We start from the raw sequence: 23,023 nt of genomic DNA on the forward strand, positions 1-23,023 counted from the left end.
ACCAACCCCAACCTCAGTCCCTAATTAAGCTAATTACAGGTACCTAACGAAGCAATGTCAATAAACACCACCAACCCCAACCTCAGTCCCTAATTAAGCTAATTACGGGCACCTAACAGAGCAATGGCAATGATAATGAAAACAAGAATAACAGTAATAATGATAACTAATAATAATAATAATAAACAAACAATTAGCACCAGGATAGTCCTTAATGAAGCTAATTACGGGTACCTAACGAATCAATGGCAATAAACACTACCAACCCCAACCTCAGTCCCTAATTAAGCTAATTACAGGTACCTAACAGAGCAATGTCAATAAACACCACCAACCCCAACCTCAGTCCCTAATTAAGCTAATTACAGGTACCTAACGGAGCAATGTCAATAAACACCACCAACCCCAACCTCAGTCCCTAATTAAGCTAATTATGGATACCTAACGAATCAACAGCAATAATAATGAAACCAAGAATAACAGTAATAACCATAACTAATAATAACAACAACAAATAAAAATGTAACACCAAGGGCAGTCCCTAATTAAGCTAATTACGGGTACCCAACGAAGCAATGGCAACAATAATGAAAACAATAACAGTAATAATGATAACTAATAATAATAATAATAATAATTAAACAATTAGCACCAGGGTAGTCCTTAATTTAGCTAATTACGGGTACCTAACGAATCAATGGCAATAAACACCACCAACCCTAACCTCAGTCCCTAATTAAGCTAATTACAGGTACCTAACGGAACAATGGCAATAAACAGCACCAACCCCAACCTCAGTCCCTAATTAAGCTAATTATGGATACCTAACGAATCAACAGCAATAATAATGAAACCAAGAATAACAGTAATAGCGATAGCTAGTAATAATAATAATAATAATAATAATAATAATAATAATAATAATAATAGTTAAAATACTACTAGTACTAATAATAACAATGATAGCTAAAAATAATAACAATAATAATAATGATAGCTAAAATACTACTACTAATAATAACAATGATAGCTAAAAATTAATAATAATAATAATAATAATGATAACTAAAATACTACTACTAATAATAACAACGATAGCTAAAAATGATAATAATAATAATAATAATAATAATAACAATAATGATAGCTAAAAAAATAATAATAATGATAGCTAATAATAATAATAATAAGAAGAACAATAGCTAAAATACTACTACTAATAATAATAATGATAGCTAAAAATAATAATAATAAAAGTAATAATAATAAAAATAATAATAATAACAACAATAGCTAATAATAATAATAATAATTATTATAGCTAATAATAATAATGATAGCTAATAATAATAATAATAATAGTAGTAGTAACGATAGATAATAATAATAATAATAGTAATAGTAATAATAGTAATAATAGTAATAATAATAATAATAATAATAATAATAATAATAATAACAACAACAACAACAACAACAACGAGCGGGGCCGAGGCGGCGGGGCGGCTCACCTTGAGGGGCGGCGCGGGCGCGGGCAGGACGGGCGGGTGGGGCTGCAGGGCGGCGGGCGCGGCGGGCGCGGGCGGCGGCGCCGGGGCGGGCGCGGGCGGCACCGCGGTGACGGCGGGCGGCGGCAGCAGCTCCGCGCCCGCCGCGCCCAGCGGCAGCGGCGGCGCCAGGCCCGGCACCGGCGGCACCGGGGACGGCGCCGGGGCCGGCAGCGCCGAGGAGCCCGGCTTGGAGGGCGCTGCCGGGGGAAACTGAGTCACGGCGCGGCACCGCGGGGAGCAAGGGGGAATAGGGGGAATAATGGGGGATAATGGGGGATAAATGGGGGATAATGGGGGATAATGGGGAATGATGGGGAATGAATGGGGGAATGAATGGGGGAATAATGGGGGATAATGGGGGAATAATGGGGGATAATGGGGGATAATGGGGGATAAATGGGGGATAATGGGGGGAAATGGGGAATGAATGGGGAATGAATGGGGAATGATGGGGGAATAATGGGGGATAATGGGGGATAAGGGGGAAATGAATGGGGAATGATGGGGAATAATGGGGGATAATGGGGAATAATGGGTAAATAAATGGGGAATGATGGGGGAATAATGGGGGATAAGGGGGAAATGAATGGGGAATGAATGGGGAATGAATGGGAAATGAATGGGAAATGAATGGGAAATGAATGGGAAATGAATGGGAAATGAATGGGAAATGAATGGGGAATAATGGGGAATGAATGGGGAATGATGGGGGAATAATGGGGGAATAATGGGGGAATAGTGGGGGATAATGGGGGATAAATGGGGGATAATGGGGGAATGAATGGGGAATGAATGGGGAATAATGGGGGATAAATGGGGGATAAATGGGGGATAAGGGGGGAATGAATGGGGAATGATGGGGGAATAATGGGGGAATAATGGGGGAATGAATGGGGAATGAATGGGGGATAATGGGGAAATGAATGGGGAATAAGGGGGGAATGAATGGGGAATAATGGGGGAATGAATGGGGAATAATGGGGAATAATGGGGGAATAAGGGGGGAATAAGGGGGGAATAAATGGGGGATAATGGGGAAATGAATGGGGAAATGAATGGGAAATAAGGGGGAAATAATGGGGGGATAAATGGGGGATAATGGGGAAATGAATGGGAAATAAATGGGGAATAATGGGGGAATAATGGGGGAATGAATGGGGAATGAATGGGGAATAATGGGGCAATAAATGGGAGATAAATGGGGGAATGAATGGGAAATGAATGGGGAATGATGGGGGAATGAATGGGGAATAAGGGGGAATGAATGGGGAAATGAATGGGAAATAATGGGAAAATAATGGGGGGATAAATGGGAAATAAATGGGGGAATGAATGGGAAATAGGGGGAAATAATGGGGGATAAATGGGAAATGAATGGGGAATGAAAGGGGAATGATGGGGGAATGAGGGGGGAATGAATGGGAAATAAGGGGGGAAATAATAGGGAAATAAAGGGGAATAAAGGGGGAATAAGGGGGAAATAAAGGGAAATAAATGAGAAATAATGGGAAATAAAGGGGAAAATGAATGGGAAATAAATGGGGAATAAGGGGGAAATGAATGGGAAATAATGGGGGAATAAATGGAAAATAATGGGGAAATAAGGAGGAATAATGGGGGAAATGAATGGGAAATAAGGGGGAAAAATGGGAAATAAGGCGGAAATAAAGGGGGAAATAAATGGGAAAAAGGGAGAAATAAATGGGAAATAAAGGGGAAAATAAATGGGAAAAAGGGGGAAAATATGGGGGAAATGAGGGGAAATAAGGGAAAACAGGAGGGAAATGAGGGGGAAAATGAAGGGAAAATAGGGAAAATTAAGGGGGGACACAGGAGGGAAAATCAGGGAAAAAATATGGGAAAATAGGAAAGAAAATAGGGGGGAATGATGGGAAATAAAGGAAAAGGGGGGAAACAAGGGGGGAAATTTTGGGATTTTTTTCAGAAATTTTGCGAATTTCAGGACTTTTTTTGGGGGGGATTTTTTAGGATTTTTTGGGGGAATTTTGGGAATTTTTTGGAGGTGGGAATTTTGCGGATTTGGGGATTATTTGGGGGGAATTTTGGGAATTTATTTTTCAGAAATTTTACGAATTTCAGGACTTTTTTGGGGGGGAATTTTTATATTTTATGGGGGGGAATTCTGCGGATTTGGGGGTTATTTGGGGGGAATTTTGGGAATTTATTTTTCAGAAATTTTGCGAATTTCAGGACTTTTTTGGGGGGGAATTTTAGGATTTTTTGGGGGAATTTTGGGAAGTTTTTGGAGGTGGGAATTTTGCGGATTTGGGGGTTTTTGGGAGGAATTTTGGCAATTTATTTTTCAGAAATTTTGCGAATTTCAGGACTTTTTTGGGGGGAATTTTGGAAATTTTTTTGAGGTGGGAATTTTGCGGATTTGGGCGTTATTTGAGGGGAATGTTGGGAATTTTTTTTCAGAAATTTTGCGAATTTCAGGACTTTTTTGGGGGGAATTTTAGGATTTTTTGCGGGGAATTTTGGGAATTTTTTGGAGGTGGGAATTTTGCGGATTTGGGGGTTATTTGGGGGGAATTTTGGGAATTTTTTTGGGAATTCAGGACCCCCCACCTGCTTCCTTGCGGGCGCGGCCCCGGCCCTTGGTCTGGGCGATGACGATTTCCGTTTCCTCCGGCGTCATCTCCGAGATCTTCTGCAGGAAAAGCTTCTCCAGAGCCTCTGCCATCAGCACAATGTCATCTCCTGGCTAAAAAATGGGATAAAAAAATCACAATTTGGGAAAAAAGCTTCTCCAGAGCCTCTGCCATCAGCACAATGTCATCTCCTGGCTAAAAAACGGGATAAAAAATTCACAATTTGGGTAAAAACCCTCCTGCCATCAGCACAATGTCATCTCCTGGCTAAAAAACGGGATAAAAAATTCACAATTTGGGCAAAAAGCTTCTCCAGAGCCTCTGCCATCAGCACAATGTCATCTCCTGGCTAAAAAACGGGATAAAAAATTCACAATTTGGGCAAAGAGCTTCTCCAGAGCCTCTGCCATCAGCACAATGTCATCTCCTGGCTAAAAAATGGGATAAAAAATTCACAATTTGGGAAAAAACCCTCCTGCCATCAGCACAATTCCCCATTTTTTTCCCCAAAACAATTCACTGGTTTCTCCCCCTAAAATTCCCTGGTGTATTCCTCCAAAATTTCCTGGAATTTTCCCCCCAAATTCCCTGGTATTTTTCCCCAAACTCCCCATTTTTTCCCACAAAAAATCACTTTTTTTCCCCCTAAAATTCCCTGGTTTCTTCCCCAAAATTACCCGTGTTTTTTCCCAAAAATTCCCTGGAATTTTTCCCCAATATTCCTGATTTTTTTTCCCCAAAATTCCCTGGGATTTCCCCCCACAAATTTCATTGGTTTTTCCACCAAAATTCCCTGGGATTTTTTCCCCCCAAATTTCACTGATTTTTCCCCAAAAATTCCCTGTTTTTTCCCCCAAAATTCCCTCTTTTTTCCTCATAATTACCTGGGTTTTTTCCCAAAATTCCCCATTTTTTCCTCCCAAAATTCTGTGTTTTTTCCCCAAAATTGCCTGGGATTTACCTTGTTGTAGATGTAGCAGTTTGTAAACATGGTGTTGAAATCCTGGATACATTCTTGAGCGTTCCAGTAATAATTATTTTCCAAGCGTTTCTTTATTGTTCCCATATCCATCGGAGTTTTTATGATTTTATAATAATCCTGGGGGAAAAAATCGGGATTTTAGGGATTTTTAAGGATTTGGGTGTTTTTGGTTTATTCCTGGATTCATCGGCACTTGGGTTGCTTCCAAAATTGGGGATTTTTCATTTTAAAAGGAAGAAAATTTGGGAAATTTAAGGCAAAAAGCAGAGAAATCGATCGAGTCCAACTTGGAGACGTCAAATCCAACCATTGGATCACAAAATCCAACCACTGGGTCACCAACTGAACCACTGGGTGGTCAACTCAACCACTGGGTCACCGACTCAACCACTGGGTCACCAACTGAACCACTGGGTGGTCAATTCAACCATTGGGTGGTCAACTCAACCACTGGGTCACCAACTCAACCTTTGGGTCACCAACTCAACCACGGGGTCACCAACTCAACCTTTGGGTCACCAACTCAACCATTGGGCCACCAACTCAACCTTTGGGTCACCGACTCAACCATTGGGACGTCAACTCAACCACTGGGTCACCAACTCAACCATTGGGCCACCAACTCAACCATTGGGTCACCAACTCAACCATTGGGTCACCAACTCAACCATTGGGTGGTCAACTCAACCACTGGGTCAACAACTCCTCCATTGGGTCACCAACTCAACCACTGGGTCATCAGTTCAACCACCGGGTCACCAACTCAACCATTGGGTGGTCAACTCAACCATTGGGTCATCAACTCCTCCATTGGGTCACCAACTCTATCACTGGGTCATCAGTTCAACCATTGGGCCACCAACTCAACCACTGGGTCATCAAATCAACCACTGAGTCACCAACTCCTCCATTGGGTCACCAACTCAACGATTGGGTGGTCAACTCAACCATTGGGCCACCAACTCAACCACTGGGTCATCAAATCAACCACTGAGTCACCAACTCCTCCATTGGGTCATCAACTCAACCATTGGCTGGTCAACTCAACCACTGGGTCACCAACTCCTCCATTGGGTCACCAACTCAACCGCTGTGTTGTCAACTCAACCACTGGATCATCAACCCAACCATTGTGTCACCAACATTCCCCATTCTTGGAGAACCCCAACATTCCCAACTCCTGGAGATCTCCACCATTCCCAACTCCTGGAGATCCCCACCATTCCCAACTCCTGGAGAACCCAAACAGATCCCCACCATTCCCAACTCCTGGAGAACCCCAACACTCCCAACTCCTGGAGAACCCAATCAGAACCCCACCATTCCCAACTCCTGGAGATCCCCGATCTCCTCCCGCGCTCACCGGGAGGTTGAGCTTGACGGCGTCCACGGGCTGCTGGAAGGGCCACGCGAACTGGTGCTTCCAGAGGGTCTTGAGGACCACCTTGAGCAGGTACTGGAGCTGGTTGGTTTGGCGCTTGGGTTTGTTGGGGTTGGACGTCTCCGGCGGCGGCGGGTTGACGCCGACGCCGGCCCCGGGCTGGGCCTGGCCCGGCGCCGGCGCCGCCGACGGCTGCGTGGAGTCCAGGGCGTCCGGCAGCACCGGGAGGTTCCGCAGGCGCGTGCCGGGGCCGCTCTCGGCCGCCATGGCGTTGATGCCGTTGCATTCCTCACCGGAGACCCTGCGCACGGACGGGAACGGCTCCAGCGACCATCTGGGCGTCGGGACCACCCTGAGGTGGCACCCAAGGGATTGGGAACACCCTGAGGTGGCACCCAGAGGGGTTGGGACCACCCTGAGGTGGCACCCAGGGGATTGGGAACACCCTGAGGTGGCACCCAGGGGCTGGGAACACCCTGAGGTGGCACCCAGGGGATTGGGAACACCCTGAGGTGGCACCCAGGGGCTGGGAACACCCTGAGGTGGATTTGGGACCACCCTGAGGTGGCACCCAGGGGGTTGGGAACACCCTGAGGTGGCACCCAGGGGGTTGGGAACACCCTGAGGTGGCACCCAGGGGATTGGGAACACCCTGAGGTGGCACCCAGGGGCTGGGAACACCCTGAGGTGGATTTGGGACCACCCTGAGGTGGCACCCAGGGGGTTGGGAACACCCTGAGGTGGCACCCAGGGGGTTGGGAACACCCTGAGGTGGCACCCAGAGGGGCTGGGATCACCCTGAGGTGGCACCCAGGGGGTTGGGAACACCCTGAGGTGGCACCCAGAGGGGCTGGGACCACCCTGAGGTGGCACCCAGAGGGTTGGGACCACCCTGAGGTGGCACCCAGAGGGGCTGGGAACACCCTGAGGTGGCACCCAAGGGATTGGGAACACCCTGAGGTGGCACCCAGGGGCTGGGAACACCCTGAGGTGGATTTGGGACCACCCTGAGGTGGCACCCAGAGGGGCTGGGACCACACTGAGGTGGCACCCAGGGGCTGGGAACACCCTGAGGTGGCACCCAAGGGATTGGGAACACCCTGAGGTGGCACCCAGGGGGTTGGGACCGCCATGAGGTGGCACCCAAGGGATTGGGAACACCCTGAGGTGGCACCCAGAGGGGTTGGGACCACCCTGAGGTGGCACCCAGGGGATTGGGAACACCCTGAGGTGGCACCCAGGGGCTGGGAACACCCTGAGGTGGATTTGGGACCACCCTGAGGTGGCACCCAGGGGGCTGGGACCACCCTGAGGTGGCACCCAGGGGGTTGGGACCGCCCTGAGGTGGCACCCAGGGGGTTGGGACCACCCTGAGGTGGCACCCAGGGGCTGGGAACACCCTGAGGTGGATTTGGGACCACCCTGAGGTGGCACCCAGGGGGCTGGGACCACCCTGAGGTGGCACCCAGGGGGTTGGGACCGCCCTGAGGTGGCACCCAGGGGCTGGGAACACCCTGAGGTGGCACCCAAGGGATTGGGAACACCCTGAGGTGGCACCCAGGGGGTTGGGACCACCCTGAGGTGGCACCCAGGGGCTGGGAACACCCTGAGGTGGATTTGGGACCACCCTGAGGTGGCACCCAGAGGGGCTGGAATCACCCTGAGGTGGCACCCAGAGGGGCTGGGACCACCCTGAGGTGGCACCCAGGGGTTGGGACCACCCTGAGGTGGCACCCAGGGGGTTGGGAACACCCTGAGGTGGCACCCAGGGGGTTGGGAACACCCTGAGGTGGATTTGGGACCACCCTGAGGTGGCACCCAGGGGCTGGGAACACCCTGAGGTGGCACCCAGGGGGTTGGGAACACACTGAGGTGGCACCCAGAGGGGCTGGGAACACCCTGAGGTGGCACCCAGAGGGGCTGGGACCACCCTGAGGTGGCACCCAGAGGGGTTGGGAACACCCTGAGGTGGCACCCAGAGGGGCTGGGACCACCCTGAGGTGGCACCCAGGGGCTGGGACCACCCTGAGGTGGCACCCAGGGGCTGGGAACACCCTGAGGTGGATTTGGGACCACCCTGAGGTGGCACCCAGAGGGGTTGGGAACACCCTGAGGTGGCACCCAGAGGGGCTGGGACCACCCTGAGGTGGCACCCAGGGGCTGGGACCACCCTGAGGTGGCACCCAGGGGGTTGGGAACACCCTGAGGTGGCACCCAGGGGCTGGGACCACCCTGAGGTGGCACCCAGGGGATTGGGAACACCCTGAGGTGGCACCCAAGGGATTGGGAACACCCTGAGGTGGATTTGGGATCATCCTGAGGAACCTCAGGTGGCACCCAGGGGGCTGGGACCACCCTGAGGTGGCACCCAGGGGATTGGGAACACCCTGAGGTGGCACCAAGGGGCGTCGGGACCACCCTGAGGTGGCACCCAGGGGATTGGGAACACCCTGAGGTGGCACCCAGGGGATTGGGACCACCCTGAGGGACCTGAGGTGGGTTTGGGCAGCTGGGACTGAAATTTGGGAAAAAAGGGACAGAAATTTGGGGAAGAATAGGCAGAAATTGGGAAAAAAGAGGCAGAAATTGGAAAAAAAGGAACAGGAATTTGGGAAAAAAGGAGCAGAAATTTGGGAAAAAAGGAGCAGAAATTGGGCAAAAAGGGGCAGAAGTTTGGGAAAAAAGGGGCAGAAGTTTGGGAAAAGGGGCAGGAATTGGAAAAAAAAGGAACAGGAATTTGGGAAAAAAGGGGCAGAAGTTTGGGAAAAAAGGAGCAGAAATTTGGGAAAAAGGAGCAGAAATTGGGAAAAAAGGGGCAGAAGTTTGGGAAAAAAGGGGCAGAAGTTTGGGAAAAGGGGCAGGAATTGGAAAAAAAAGGAACAGGAATTTGGGAAAAGGGGGCAGAAATTTGGGAAAAAAGGGGCAGAAATTGGGCAAAAAGGAGCAGAAATTTGGGAAAAAGGAGCAGAAATTGGGAAAAAAGGGGCAGAAGTTTGGGAAAAAAGAGGCAGAAATTTGGAAAAAAGGGGCAGAAGTTTGGGAAAAAAGGGGCAGAAGTTTGGGAAAAAAGGGGCAGAAGTTTGGGAAAAAAGGGGACAGAAATTTAGGAAAAAAGACAGAAATTTGGGAAAAAAGGGGCAGGAATTTGGGAAAAGGGGCAGAATTTGGGACAAAGGGGACAGAAATTTGGGAAAAGGGGCAGGAATTTGGGACAAAGGGGCAGAATTTGGGACAAAGGGGGCAGAATTTGGGACAAAGGGGCAGGAATTTGGGAAAAGGGGCAGAATTTGGGAAAAGGGGCAGGAATTTGGGAAAAGGGGCAGAATTTGGGACAAAGGGGCAGAATTTGGGACAAAGGGACAGGAATTTGGGACAAAGGGACAGGAATTTGGGACAAAGGGGCAGGAATTTGGGAAAGGGGCAGGAATTTGGGAAAGGGGCAGAATTTGGGACAAATGGATTTTGGGAGGCTCCCAGCCCGTACCTTGTAGGATACATTGCCATGGAATTTCTGCCCGGAAAACGCCGCGGAGTCAGAGCCCGCTCGGCTCCTCCATGGATCCCGCCCGGCCTCCGAGCCCGACCTGAGAGAAAAATCCTTGGGAATTGTTGGGAATTTCCTCCAAATCCTGGAATTCCACCCTGCTATTCTCGGCATCCACAAAAATCGGGAAAATCCGACAGAAAAATGAGGTTTTGGCACCAAAATTTGGATTTTTCCCACTTTTTCCAAATCTCGAGGAGGGTTTTTTTTTGCTCCAGGTCCTGACTCTGAGGGGGAAAAACCTCAGGAATGTTGGGAGTTTCCTCCAAAATCCTGGAATTCCACCCTGCTATTATCGGCATCCACAAAAATCAGGAAAATCCGACAGAAAAATGAGGTTTTGGCGCCAAAATTCGAATTTTTCCCTTTTTTTTCCCCCGTTTTTCAGACCCAAATCCAGATTTTGAGGAGGGATTTGTGCTCCAGATCCCAACTCTGAGGGGGAAAAATCCCAGGAATGTTGGGAATTTCCTCAAAATCCTGGAAATCCACCCTGCTTTTCTTGGGATCCAGAAAAATCAAGAAAATCCTACAGAAAAATGAGGTTTTGGCACCAAAATTGGAGTTTTTCCCACTTTTTCCAGATGTCAAGGAGGGTTTTGTGCTCCAGGTCCCGACTCTGAGGGGGAAAATCCTTGGGAATTGTTGGGAATTTCCACCCAAAATCCTGGAAATCAACCCTGCTATTATTCAGATCCAGAAAAATCAGGAAAATTTGACAGAAAAATGAAGATTTGGCACCAAAATTTGGATTTTTCTAATTTTTTCCAGATCTTGAGGAGGGTTTTGTGCTCCAGGTCCCGACTCTGAGGGAAAAAATCCCAGGAATGTTGGGAATTTCCTCAAAATCCTGGAAATCCACCCTGGTTTTATTTGGATTAAAAATTTAAAAAATCCTACAGAAAAATGAGATTTTGGCACTAAAATTTGGATTTTTCCTGTGTTTTTTTCCCATTTTCCAGCTCCAAATCCACATTTCAAGAAGGGATTTGTGGCTGCTCCAGGAAAAATCCTGGAATTTCCCTCAGGAATGCAGGACATCTGGGATTTCCCTGGAAAAACCCTGGAATTTCCCGGGAAATCTGGGATTTACCTGAGTTCCAGGTGCCCTTCCAGGTGTGGCTCCCTCAGCCTCTGACCTTCATCTTCCACCTCGCGCTGGAAAAAGCTCTGGGAAAAAAAGGGAATTCCATAAATTCCTGATTCCAGCCCAAAATTCCCAATCCCAGTCCCAAAATTCCCAATTCCAGTCCAAGATTCCAAATTCCAGTGAAAAATACCCAATTTTGGCACCAAAATTCCCAATTCCAGCCTCAAAATTCCCAAATTCTGTCCTTAAAATTCCCAATTCCAGTGAAAAATTTCAGATTTGGCCCCAAAATTCCCAATTTCAGCCCCAAAATTCCCAATTCTAGTCCAAGATTCCCAATTCCAGTCTCAAAATGCCCAATTTTGGCCTCGAAATTCCCAATTTAGGCCACAAATTCTCAATTCCAGCCCCAAAATTCCCAATCCCAGCCCCAAAATCCCCAATTCAAGCCTCAAATATCCGAATTCTGGCCACAAATTCCCAATTCCAGCCCCAAAATTCCAATTTTAGCCCCAAAATCTCCCCAAAAATACAATTTAAACCCCCAGAAAATGAAGGAAGCAAAATCCTCCCCTCCTCAGGCCAGCCCAACTCCACCTCAGATTAATTAAAACCGGGTTTAATTAACATTTAGTGCTGGGTTTAATTGGTTCAGGGCCTTACTCTGGGTTTATCTCACCCCAGATTAATTAAAACCGGATTAATTAACATTAAAACCCAGATTAATGAACATTTTAGTGCTGGGTTTAATTGGTTCAGGGCCTTACTCTCGGTTTACCTCACCTCAGATTAATTAAAACCAGATTAATTAACATTAAACCCCAGATTAATTAACATTTAGTGCTGGGTTTAATTGGTGGAGCCCCAAATCCAAGCCCAGGGATGGCAAAAAAAAGAGGAAAATTCCCCAAATTCCCCCAAATCCAGGAGTTTTCCCTTGGAATTCCCCAAATTTTCACCCTATCCCAGGAAATTTGGGATGAAAATTCCCATTTTTCCTCCAGTTCTAGGTGAAAACGGCACAGAATTCCCAGAAAATCCCAAATATTCCAATCCCAGGAAATTTGGGATAAAAATTTCCAGTTTTCTTCCAGTACCTTAAATAACCCTAAAACTTTAGGAATTATGCTCAAATTTTGGGATTGACCCTTAAATAATCCCAAAATTTTGGGAATAATCCTTAAAAAACTCCAAAAGTTTGCAAATAATCCTTAAAAAACCCCCAAAATTTGGGAACAATCCTGAAATAATCCCCAAATTTTGGAAAATTATCCTGAAGTAACTCAAAAATTTGGGAATTATCCTTAAATAACCCCAAACTTTGGGAATGACACTCAAATATTGGGAATTGATCCTCATATAACCCCGAATTTTGGGAACTGAACCTCGAACAATCCCAAAATTTTGGGAATAATCCTCAAATAACCCCAAATTTTGGGAACTGATCCTCAAATAAACCCAAATTTTGGGAACTGAACCTCAAATATCCCCAAACTTTAAGGAATAATCCTTAAACAACCCCAAAATTTTGGGGAATAGTCCTTAAATAACCCCAGAATCTTGGGAATAATCCTCAAATACCCCCAAAATTTTGGGAATGATCGTTAAATAATCCCAGAATTTTGGGGAAATGATCCTTAAATAACCCCAAAATTTGGGAATAACACTCAAATTTTGGGAAATGATCCTCAAATAACCCCATATTTTAGGAAATGATCCTTAAATAACCCCAAAATTTGAGAACTGATCCTCAAATAACCCCAAAAATTTAGGAATTGAACTCAAATAACCCCAAATTTTGGGAATTGATCCTCAAATAACTCCAAATTTTGGGAACTGAAGCTCCAACCCCCCAAAACTTTGACAAGAAATGCTCAAACCACCCCAAAATTGACACCAGACCCCCCAACAACCCCAAAAGTGCGGCTCAAACCCCCAAAATTGGACAAATTAAGCTCAAACCACCCCAAAATCTGAAAGTTGAAGCTCAAAACCCCAAAACTTGGAGCAAAAACCCCAAAAACCCAAAAGTTTGGAACAAGCGACACTCAAACAGCCCCGAAATTTGACAAGTGATGCTCAAAAATCCCAAAATTTTCACCAAATCTCCTCCGACAGCTCCAAAACTTCAGGAAACAAAACTCAAACCAGCCCAAAATTCAACAAGGGATGAAAAACAGCCCCAAAATTTGACAAATTCTGCTCAAACCACCCCAAAAATCCACAACTGATGCTCAAACCCCCCCAAATTTTGACAAACGAAGCTGAAAACCCCAAAACTTTGGGAACTGAAATTCAAACTCTCCAAAACTTTGACAAGAAACGCTCAAATCACCCCAAAATTCAACAAGCGACGCTCAAACCACCCCAGAATTTGGGAAAGGATCCCAAAATCACATCCAAAAGTCAGGAAATTATCTCAGAACTGCCCCAAACTTTGGGAAAGGATCCCAAAATCACCCCCAAAATTCAGAAAATTATTTCAGAACCACCCCAAATCTTGGGAAACAATCCCAAATCCCCCAAACTTTGGGAAAGGATCCCAAAATCTCATCCAGAATTCAGAAAATAATCCCAAAATCCCCTCCAAAAATTGGGAAATGCTGCTCCAAACCATCCCAAACTTTGGGAAAGGATCCCAAAATCTCATCCAGAATTCAGAAAATAATCCCAAAATCCCCTCCAAAAATTGGGAAATGCTGCTCCAAACCATCCCAAACTTTGGGAAAGGATCCCAAAATCTCATCCAGAATTCAGAAAATAATCCCAAAATCCCCTCCAAAAATTGGGAAATGCTGCTCCAAACCATCCCAAACTTTGGGAAAGGATCCCAAAATCTCATCCAGAATTCAGAAAATAATCCCAAAATCCCCTCCAAAAATTGGGAAATGCTGCTCCAAACCATCCCAAACTTTGGGAAAGGATCCCAAAATCTCATCCAGAATTTAGAAAATGATCCCAAAATCCCCCAAACTTTGGGAAATGACCCCAAATCCCCCCCAGACTTTGGGAAAAGATCCCCAGATTCCTCAAACTTTGGGAAAGGATCCCAAAAATCACATCCAGAATTCGGAACACGATCCCAAAATTCCCCAAACCTTGGGAAAGGATCACAAAACTGCCCGAAACCTTGGGAAAAGATCCCAAATGCCCCAAACTTTGGGAAAAGATCCCAAAATCACACCCAGAATTCGGAACACGATCCCAAAATTCCCCAAACCTTGGGAAAAGATCCCAAATGCCCCAAACTTTGGGAAAGGATCCCCAAATCTCTCAAACCTTGGGAAAAGATCCCAAAATCAAATCCAGAATTCGGAAAATGATCCCAAAATCCCCCAAACTTTGGGAATTGCTGCTCCCAACCCCAAAGCTCCCAAACCCCGGAGCCAGGGCCCGCCCCCAGCCCCACCCCCGGCTCATTAAGGGCTAATTAGCATTAATTAACCCCGGCTTCACCCCCTCTAATTAACGCCCCAGGGATAATGAGGCGGCTTTTCCCAGGAAATCCCTGCCCAGGAGGGCTCGGGGACATCCCCAGGAATTTTTGGGGATTTTTGAGGATTTGGGGAATGAAATCCAAGTGAATGGCACCCAAAAATCTCAGGAATTCCCTCAGGTTCCCCATTCCCAGCCTAAAATATCCAGGAATTCCCTCAGACTGGGAATTCCATCCATAAAACCTCAGCAATTCCCTCATGATCCCAATTCCCATCCAAAAATACCCAGGAATTTCTTCGTGTTCCAAATCCAATCCCAAAAAATCCCAGGAATTCCCTCAGGTTCCAAATTCCCATCTCAAAATATATCCAGGAATTCCCTCCGGTTCCAAATTCACAGCCCAAAAAAATCCAGGAATTCCTTCAGGCTGGGAATTCCAACCCCAAACCACTGGAAACCTCAGATTCCCAACTCCCATCCAAAAATACCCAGGAATTCCCTCAGGCTCCCAATTCCCTCCCCAAATTACCCAGGAATTCCCTCAGGCTGGGAATTCCAACATCAAAACCTCGGGAATTCCCTCAGGCTCCCAATTCCCAGCCCAAAATGTCCAGGAATTCCCTCAGGTTCCAAATTCCCATCCCAAAATATCCAGGAATTCCCTCAGGTTCCAAATTCCCACCCCAAAATGTCCAGGAATTCCCTCAGGCTGGGAATTCCAATATCAAAACCTCAGGAATTCCCTCGGGATCCGAATTTCCATCTCAAAATGTCCAGGAATTCCCTCGGGCTGGGAATTCCAAACCCAAAATACCCAGGAATTCCCTCAGGCTGGGAATTCCGACCTCAAAACCTTGAGAATTCCCTCAGGATACAAATTCCCACCCCAAAGCACCCACAAATTCCCTCAGGCTCCCAATTCCCTCCCCAAAATACCCAGGAATTTCCTCAGGTTCTGAATTTCCATCCCAAAATATCCAGGAATTCTGTCAGGCTGGAAATTCCCACCCCAAAACCTCAGGAATTCCCTCAGGCTCCAAATTCCAACCGCAAAATACCCCAAGGAATTCCCTCAAGCTGGAAATTCCCACCCCAAAACCTCAGGAATTCCCTCAGGTTCCAAATTCCCATCTCAAAATTCTCAGGAATTCCCTCAGGTTCTGAATTTCCATCCCAAAATGTCCAGGAATTCCCTCAGACTGGGAATTCCATCCATAAAACCTCAGCAATTCCCTCATGATCCCAATTCCCATCCAAAAATACCCAGGAATTTCTTTGTGTTCCAAATCCAATCCCAAAAAATCCCAGGAATTCCCTCAGGTTCCAAATTCCCATCTCAAAATATATCCAGGAATTCCTTCAGGCTGGGAATTCCAACATCAAAACCTCGGGAATTCCCTCAGGCTCCCAATTCCCAGCCCAAAATGTCCAGGAATTCCCTCAGGTTCCAAATTCCCACCCCAAAATGTCCAGGAATTCCCCCAGGCTGGGAATTCCAATATCAAAACCTCAGGAATTCCCTCAGGTTCCAAATTCCCATCACAAAATGTCCAGGAATTCCCTCAGGCTGGGAATTCCAATCCCAAAACCTCAGGAATTCCCTCAGGCTGGGAATTCCAACCTCAAAACCTTGAGAATTCCCTCAGGCTCCCAATTCCCATCCCAAAAACTTGGGAATTCCCTCAGGTTCCAAATTCCCACACCAAGAAAACCTCAGGAATTCCTTCAGGTTCCCAATTCCCAGCCCAAAACCTCAGGAATTCCCTCAGGCTGGGAATTCCGACCTCAAAACCTCGGGAATTCCCTCAGCCTCCAAATTCCAACCCCAGAAAAACCCAGGAATCCCCTCAGGTTCCCAATTCCTATCCCAAAATACCCAGGAATTCCCTCAGGCTGGGAATTCCAAACCCAAAATACCCAGGAATTCCCTCAGGCTGGGAATTCCAAACCCAAAATACCCAGGAATTCCCTCAGGCTGGGAATTCTGACCTCAAAACCTTGGGAATTCCCTCAGGATACAAATTCCCACCCCAAAGCACCCACAAATTCCCTCAGATTCCCAATTCCCATCCCAAAATACCCAGGAATTTCCTCAGGTTCTGAATTTCCATCCCAAAATATCCAGGAATTCTGTCAGGCTGGAAATTCCCACCCCAAAACCTCAGGAATTCCCTCAGGCTCCAAATTCCAACCCCAAAATACCCCAAGGAATTCCCTCAAGCTGGAAATTCCCACCCCAAAACCTCAGGAATTCCCTCAGGTTCCAAATTCCCATCTCAAAATTCTCAGGAATTCCCTCAGGTTCTGAATTTCCATCCCAAAATGTCCAGGAATTCCCTCAGACTGGGAATTCCAACATCAAAACCTCAGGAATTCCGTCAGGTTCCAAATTCCAACCCCAAAACCTCAGGAATTCTCCCAGGCTGGGAATTCCAAACCCAAAATACCCAGGAATTCCCTCAGGCTGGGAATTCCAAACCCAAAATACCCAGGAATTCCCTCAGGCTGGGAATTCTGACCTCAAAACCTTGGGAATTCCCTCAGGATACAAATTCCCACCCCAAAGCACCCACAAATTCCCTCAGATTCCCAATTCCCATCCCAAAATACCCAGGAATTCCCTCAGGCTGGGAATTTCACCCCAAATCCTCGGGAATTCCCTCAGGTTCCCAACTCCCATCCCAAAACTTTGGGAATTCCCTCAGGCTGGGAATTACAATCGAAAAAATCCAGGGATTCCCTCATGCTGAAAATTCCAACGTCAAAACCTCAGGAATTCCCTCAGGTTCCAAATTCCCATCCCAAAACCTCAGGAACTCCCCTCAAGTTTCCAATTCCCATCCCAAAAAAATCCAGGAATTCCCTCAGGTTCTCAACTCTCATTCCAAAATATTGTGAATTCCTTCAAACTCCAAATTCCCATCCAAAACTATCCAGGAATTCCTTCATGTTCCCAATTCCTCCTCCCCAAAATACCCAGGAATTCCCTCAGGCTCCAAATTCCAACCCCAGAAAAACCCAGGAACTCCCTCAGGTTCCAATTCCAATCCCAAAACACACAGAAATTCCCTCAGGCTGGGAATTCCAACCTCAAAACCTCGGGAATTCCCTCAGGATACAAATTCCCACCCCAAAAATCAAAAAATTCCCTCAGGCTGGGAATTCCAACCTCAATACCTTGGAAATTCCCTCAGGCTCCAAATTCCCACCCCCAAAAAAAACAGGAATTCCTTCAGATTCCCAATTCCTAGCCCAAAATACCCCGGAATTCCCTCAGGCTCTAAATTCCAACCCCAAAAAACCCCAGGAATTCCCACAGGATGGAAATCCTAACCTCAGAAGCTTGAGAATTCCATCAGGCTCCAAATTCCCATCCAAAAACATTCAGGAATTCCTTCATGTTCCAAATCCAATCCCAAAAAAAATCCAGCAATTCCCTCAGGTTCCAAATTCCCACCCCAAAATATCCAGAAATTCCCACAGGTTTTTAATTCACAGCCCAAAATATCCAGGTATTCCCTCAGGCTGGGAATTCCAACCCCACCAAACCACGGGAATTCCCTCAGGCTCCAAATTCCAACCCCAAAACCTCGGGAATTCCCTCAGGTTCCCAACTGCCAGCCCAAAATATCCAGGAATTCCCTCAGGTTCCCTATTCCCATCCCAAAACCTTGGAAATTCCCTTAGGGTGGAAATTCCCATCCCAAAGCCTCAGGAATTCCCTCAGGCTGGAAATGCCAGCCCCAAAACCTTGGGAATTCCCTCAGGCTCCCAATTCCCATCCCAAAATCCCAAAGACACCCTCAAGCTGCCAATTCCCAGCCCAAAACCTCAGGAATTCCCTCAGTTTCCCTTTCCCATCCCAAATAAAATGGGAATTCCCTCAAATTCCGAATTCCCATTCCCAAAAAAACGGGAATCCCCTCAGTGTCCCAATTCCCATCCTATAAAATCCCAGAAATTCCCGCAGTGCTCCTAAAACATCCAGGAATTCCCTCAGTGTTCACTCCCATCCCAAAAGATGTGGGAATTCTCTCATGTTCCCAATTCCCACCCCAAAACATCCAGGAATTCCCTCATGTTCCCAATTTGCATTCCAAAACATCCAGGTATTCCCTCAGCGTCAGAATTCCCACCCCAAAACATCCAGGAATTCCCTCATGTTCCCAATTTGCATTCCAAAACATCCAGGTATTCCCTCAGCGCCAGAATTCCCATCCCAAAACATCCAAGAATTCCCTCAGGATTCACTTTCCATCGCAAAAATCCTGTTAATCCCCTCATGTTCCCAATTCCCATCCCAAAACATCCAGGAATTCCCTCAGTGCTCCATGTCCATCCCAAAAAAACCCAGGAATTCACTCAGTGTTCCACCAGAATCCAAAAAGATCCAGGAATCCCCTCAGTGTCCCATTCCCATCCCAAAACATTTGGGAATTCCCTCAGTGTCCCATTTCCCATCCCATAAAAACCAGGAATTCCCTCAGTGTTCCCTCTTAACCCCAAAACATCCAGGAACTCCCTCAGGTTTCACTCCTCATCCCAAAAAAACCAGGAATTCCCTCAGTGTCCCAATTCCCACCCCAAAACATCCAGGAATTCCCTCAGTGCTTCATTCCCATCCTATAAAAACCTGGAATTCCCTCAGTGTTCCCTCTTCATCCCAAAACTTTCTGAAATTCCCTCAGCGTTCAATCTTCATCCCCCAAAAACCGGGAATTGCCTCATGTTCCAAATTCCCATCCCAAAACATCCAGGAATTCCCTCAGGATTCACTTTCCATCCCAAAAAAACCATTAATCCCCTCAGCATCCCATTCCCATCCTATAAAAAACCGGAATTCCCTCAATGTTTCCTCTTCATCCCAAAATACCCAGGAACTCCCTCAGGGTTCACTCCTCATCCCAAAAAAAAACTGGAATTGCCTCATGTTCGCAATTCCCATCCCAAAAAATCCAGGAATCCCCTCAGTGCTCCATTCCCATCCCAAAAAACCTGGGAATTCCCTCAGTGTCCCATTGCCATGCAAAAACATTCAGGAATTCCCTCATGTTCCCAATTCCCATCCCAAAACATCCAGGAATCCCCTCAATGTCCCATTCCCGCCCCAAAACATTCAGGAATTGCCTCATGTTTGCAATTCCCATCCCAAAAAATCCAGGAATGCCCTCAGTGTTTCCTCTTCATCCCAAAACATTCAGGAATTGCCTCATGCTCCCCATTCCCATCCCAAAAATCCCAGGATTCCCCTCAGTGTTCCATCAGCATCCCAAAAAAACCAGGAATTCCATTAGTGCTTCATTCCCACTCCAAAAATACCCCAAAATTCCCTCATGTTTCCAATTCCCATCCCAAAACATCCAGGAATTCTCTCAGTCTCCCATCCCCATCCCCAAAAAAACCCGGGAATTCCCCCAGTATTCACTTTCTATCTCAAAAATTCCCTCATGTTGCCAATTCCCATCCCAAAAAATCCAGGAATCCCCTCAGTGTCCCATTCCCATCCCAAAAAAACTGCAAATTACCTCATGTTCCCAATTCCCCCTCAAAACATCCAGGAACTCTCGCAGGGTTCACTCCTCATCCCAAAAAACCAGGAATTGCCTCATGTTCCTAATTCCCATCCCGAAACATCCAGGAATTCCCTCAGGATTCACTTTCCATCCCAAAAATCCCGTTAATCCCCTCAGTGTTCCATTCCCATCCCAAAAAACCTGGGAATTCCCTCAATGTCCCATTGCCATGCAAAAACATTCAGGAATTCCCTCATGTTCCCAATTCCCATCCCAAAACATCCAGGAATTCCCTCAGTGTTTCCTCCTCATCCCAAAAAAAAAAAGGAATTCCCTCAGGATTCACTTTCCATCCCAAAAATCCCATTAATCCCCTCAGTGTCCCATTTCCCATCCCCAAAAAATCCAGGAATTCCCTCAGTGTTCACTTTCCATCCAAAAAAATCCAGGAATTCCCTCAGTGTTCACTTTCCATCTAAAAAAATCCAGGAATTCCCTCAGTGTTCCCTTTCCATCCCAAACTTCCCGGGAATTCCCTCAGGATTCACTTTCCATCCCAAAAATACCATTAATCCCCTCAGTGTCCAATTTCCCATCCCAAAAAAATCCAGGAATTCCCTCAGCGTTCACTTTCCACCCCAAAAAAATCCAGGAATTCCCTCAGTGTTCACTTTCCATCCCCAAAAAATCCAGGAATTCCCTCAGTGTTCACTTTCCATCCCCAAAAAATCCAGGAATTCCCTCAGTGTTCCCTTTCCATCCCAAAAAATCCAGGAATTCCCTCAGTGTTCACTTTCTATCCCAAAAATTCCCTCATATTCCCAAGTACCATCCCAAAAATCCCATTAATCCCCTCAGTGTCCCATTCCCACCCAAAAAATCCAGGAATTCCCTCAGTGTTCACTTTCTATCCCAAAAATACCATTAATCCCCTCAGTGTCCAATTTCCCATCCCAAAAAATCCAGGAATTCCCTCAGTGTTCACTTTCTATCCCAAAAAATCCAGGAACTCCCTCAGTGTCCAATTTCCCATCCCAAAAAATCCAGGAATTCCCTCAGTGTTCACTTTCCACCCCAAAAAATCCAGGAATTCCCTCAGTGTCCAATTTCCCATCCCAAAAAATCCAGGAATTCCCTCAGTGTTCCCTTCCCACCCCAAACTTCCCGGGAATTCCCTCAGGTCCCGGTGTCACTCCAGCATTGCCGCTGCCACCCCGAATTCCCGGGCTCGCCGCGAATTCCCGGCGCCACCCGTTATTCCCGGTGCCACTCCCGAGTTCCCGGTGTCACTCCCGAGTTCCCGGCGCCACCCGTTATTCCCGGTGTCACTCCCGAGTTCCCGGTGCCACTCCCGAGTTCCCGGTGTCACTCCCGAGTTCCCGGTGTCACTCCCGAGTTCCCGGGCTCCCCTCAGGCCCCGCCCGGTTCCCATCGCCGCCCGCTCCACCGGCACCGCTCCCGCCGCCGCCCCGGGCCGCCCTCAGCGCCTCCTCCCCTCACGGAGCGGCGGGGGCGGGAGCGGCCCGGGCCTACCGGGGGCGGGCCGTGCCTACCGGGGGGCGGGCCGGCCCGGGCGCAGCGGGGCGGCCCCGCGGGCGCTGCCGGCGCCGTCCCGGGGCGGACTCACCGCGGGCCGGGCCGGGCCGGGCCGGCGCTGCCGCCGCGCAGGAGCCGCCGCCGCTTCCTCCCGGTCCGCCACAAAATGGCGGCGGCAGGAAGTGCCCCCCGCGCGCCGGCCCCGCCCCGCGCTACGCCAACGGCGTAGGGCGGCCCCGCCCGCGCCGCGCGCGCCCGGCGCTACGCCGGCGGCGCAACGCCGCGCCGGGATGCTCGTACGCTAGCGGCGTAAGGCGGCGCAAAGCGGCGCTTACGCAAACGGCGCGGCGCGGCCCCGCCCGCCCCGCCCCGCGCCCTACGCAAACGGCGTAACCCCGGCGGCGCAGGGCGGAGGGCGCTCCGCCGCGACCCCCGCGCCGCCCGCTGAGGGCGGACACGCCGCGGATCGCACCGGGAGGCGGCGGAGAGAGCGGCGGGCGCGGCGGAGGGCGGCGCTTCCGCCGGCGGCGCCCCCGCCTTTACGGCGTTGGCGCAGCGGCGGGGCCCGCGCCGCGGTTTACGCCGTTGGCGTAGCCGCCCTGACGCAGCGGCCGCATTACGCAATGCGGGTTACGCCGGCGGGGCGACGTAAGCGGCGTTGGTGAATCGCGGCACCCCCATCGAGCCCACCCGGCGTCCCCCGCTCCGTCCTCCCGCTGCCCCTCAGCGCCTGCGGCGCCCCCGGCGCGGCCCGGCCCGGCCCTCCCGGCGCGCCCGCGGCGGCCCCGCTCTTACCTGAGGGGGCCGCGGCGCTCCGGGCCGGGCTCCGTCCGTCCCGGCGGGCCGGGGGCGGAGGAGGAGGAGGAGGAGGAGGGAGGGGAGGGGCGGGGGGGCCGCGGGCACCGAGGGGCAGCGGCTCCGGCAGCGGCGCCGCACTGACCTCACCGCGCTGCGCGTGACGTCACGGCGCACCGGGACACGCCCCCCGCCGCCGGCCCCGCCGCGTGACGTCACGGGCGGAGCGGGAGGGGAGGGGAGGGGGGGGGACCGGGGGGACACCGGGAGGGGACAGGGAACACCGGGAGGGGACAGGGAACACCGGGGGGACACCGGGAGGGGAACCGGGGGGGGACAGGGGACACCGGGGGGGGACACCGGGGGGGGACAGGGGACACCGGAGGGTGGGGGAGGACACCGGGAGGGGACAGGGGACACCGGGAGGGGAACCGAGGGGACAGGGGAAACCGGGAGGGGACAGAGGACACCGGGGGGGGACAGGGGACACCGGGAGGGAACCGAGGGGACACCGGGGGGGAACCGAGGGGACACCGGGAGGGAACCGAGGGGACACCGGGGGGGAACCGGGGGGACACCGGG

The 23,023-nt window shown here is 49.0% G+C and overlaps 1 protein-coding gene across 1 annotated transcript in view; it reads right to left on the minus strand.

Moving 5' to 3' along the window:
* Nucleotides 1–22,528, minus strand: part of BRD4 (bromodomain containing 4) — a 60,239-nt gene extending 37,711 nt beyond the window's left edge. The window contains exons 1-8 of the mRNA XM_077787677.1: nt 22,442–22,528; nt 11,163–11,239; nt 10,010–10,109; nt 6,508–6,826; nt 5,124–5,261; nt 4,140–4,275; nt 1,658–1,747; nt 1,512–1,576 (exon numbers count right to left, since the gene is read on the minus strand). Coding sequence (XP_077643803.1) covers nt 1,512–1,576; nt 1,658–1,747; nt 4,140–4,275; nt 5,124–5,261; nt 6,508–6,826; nt 10,010–10,029 — 768 coding nt within the window. The 5' untranslated portion in view covers nt 10,030–10,109; nt 11,163–11,239; nt 22,442–22,528. The remainder of the gene's footprint in view (nt 1–1,511; nt 1,577–1,657; nt 1,748–4,139; nt 4,276–5,123; nt 5,262–6,507; nt 6,827–10,009; nt 10,110–11,162; nt 11,240–22,441) is intronic.
* Between the last annotated feature and the right edge of the window lie 495 nt (nt 22,529–23,023).

Source organism: Lonchura striata, chromosome 21 (assembly GCF_046129695.1).
Source record: "Lonchura striata isolate bLonStr1 chromosome 21, bLonStr1.mat, whole genome shotgun sequence".
Taxonomy (NCBI): domain Eukaryota; kingdom Metazoa; phylum Chordata; class Aves; order Passeriformes; family Estrildidae; genus Lonchura; species Lonchura striata.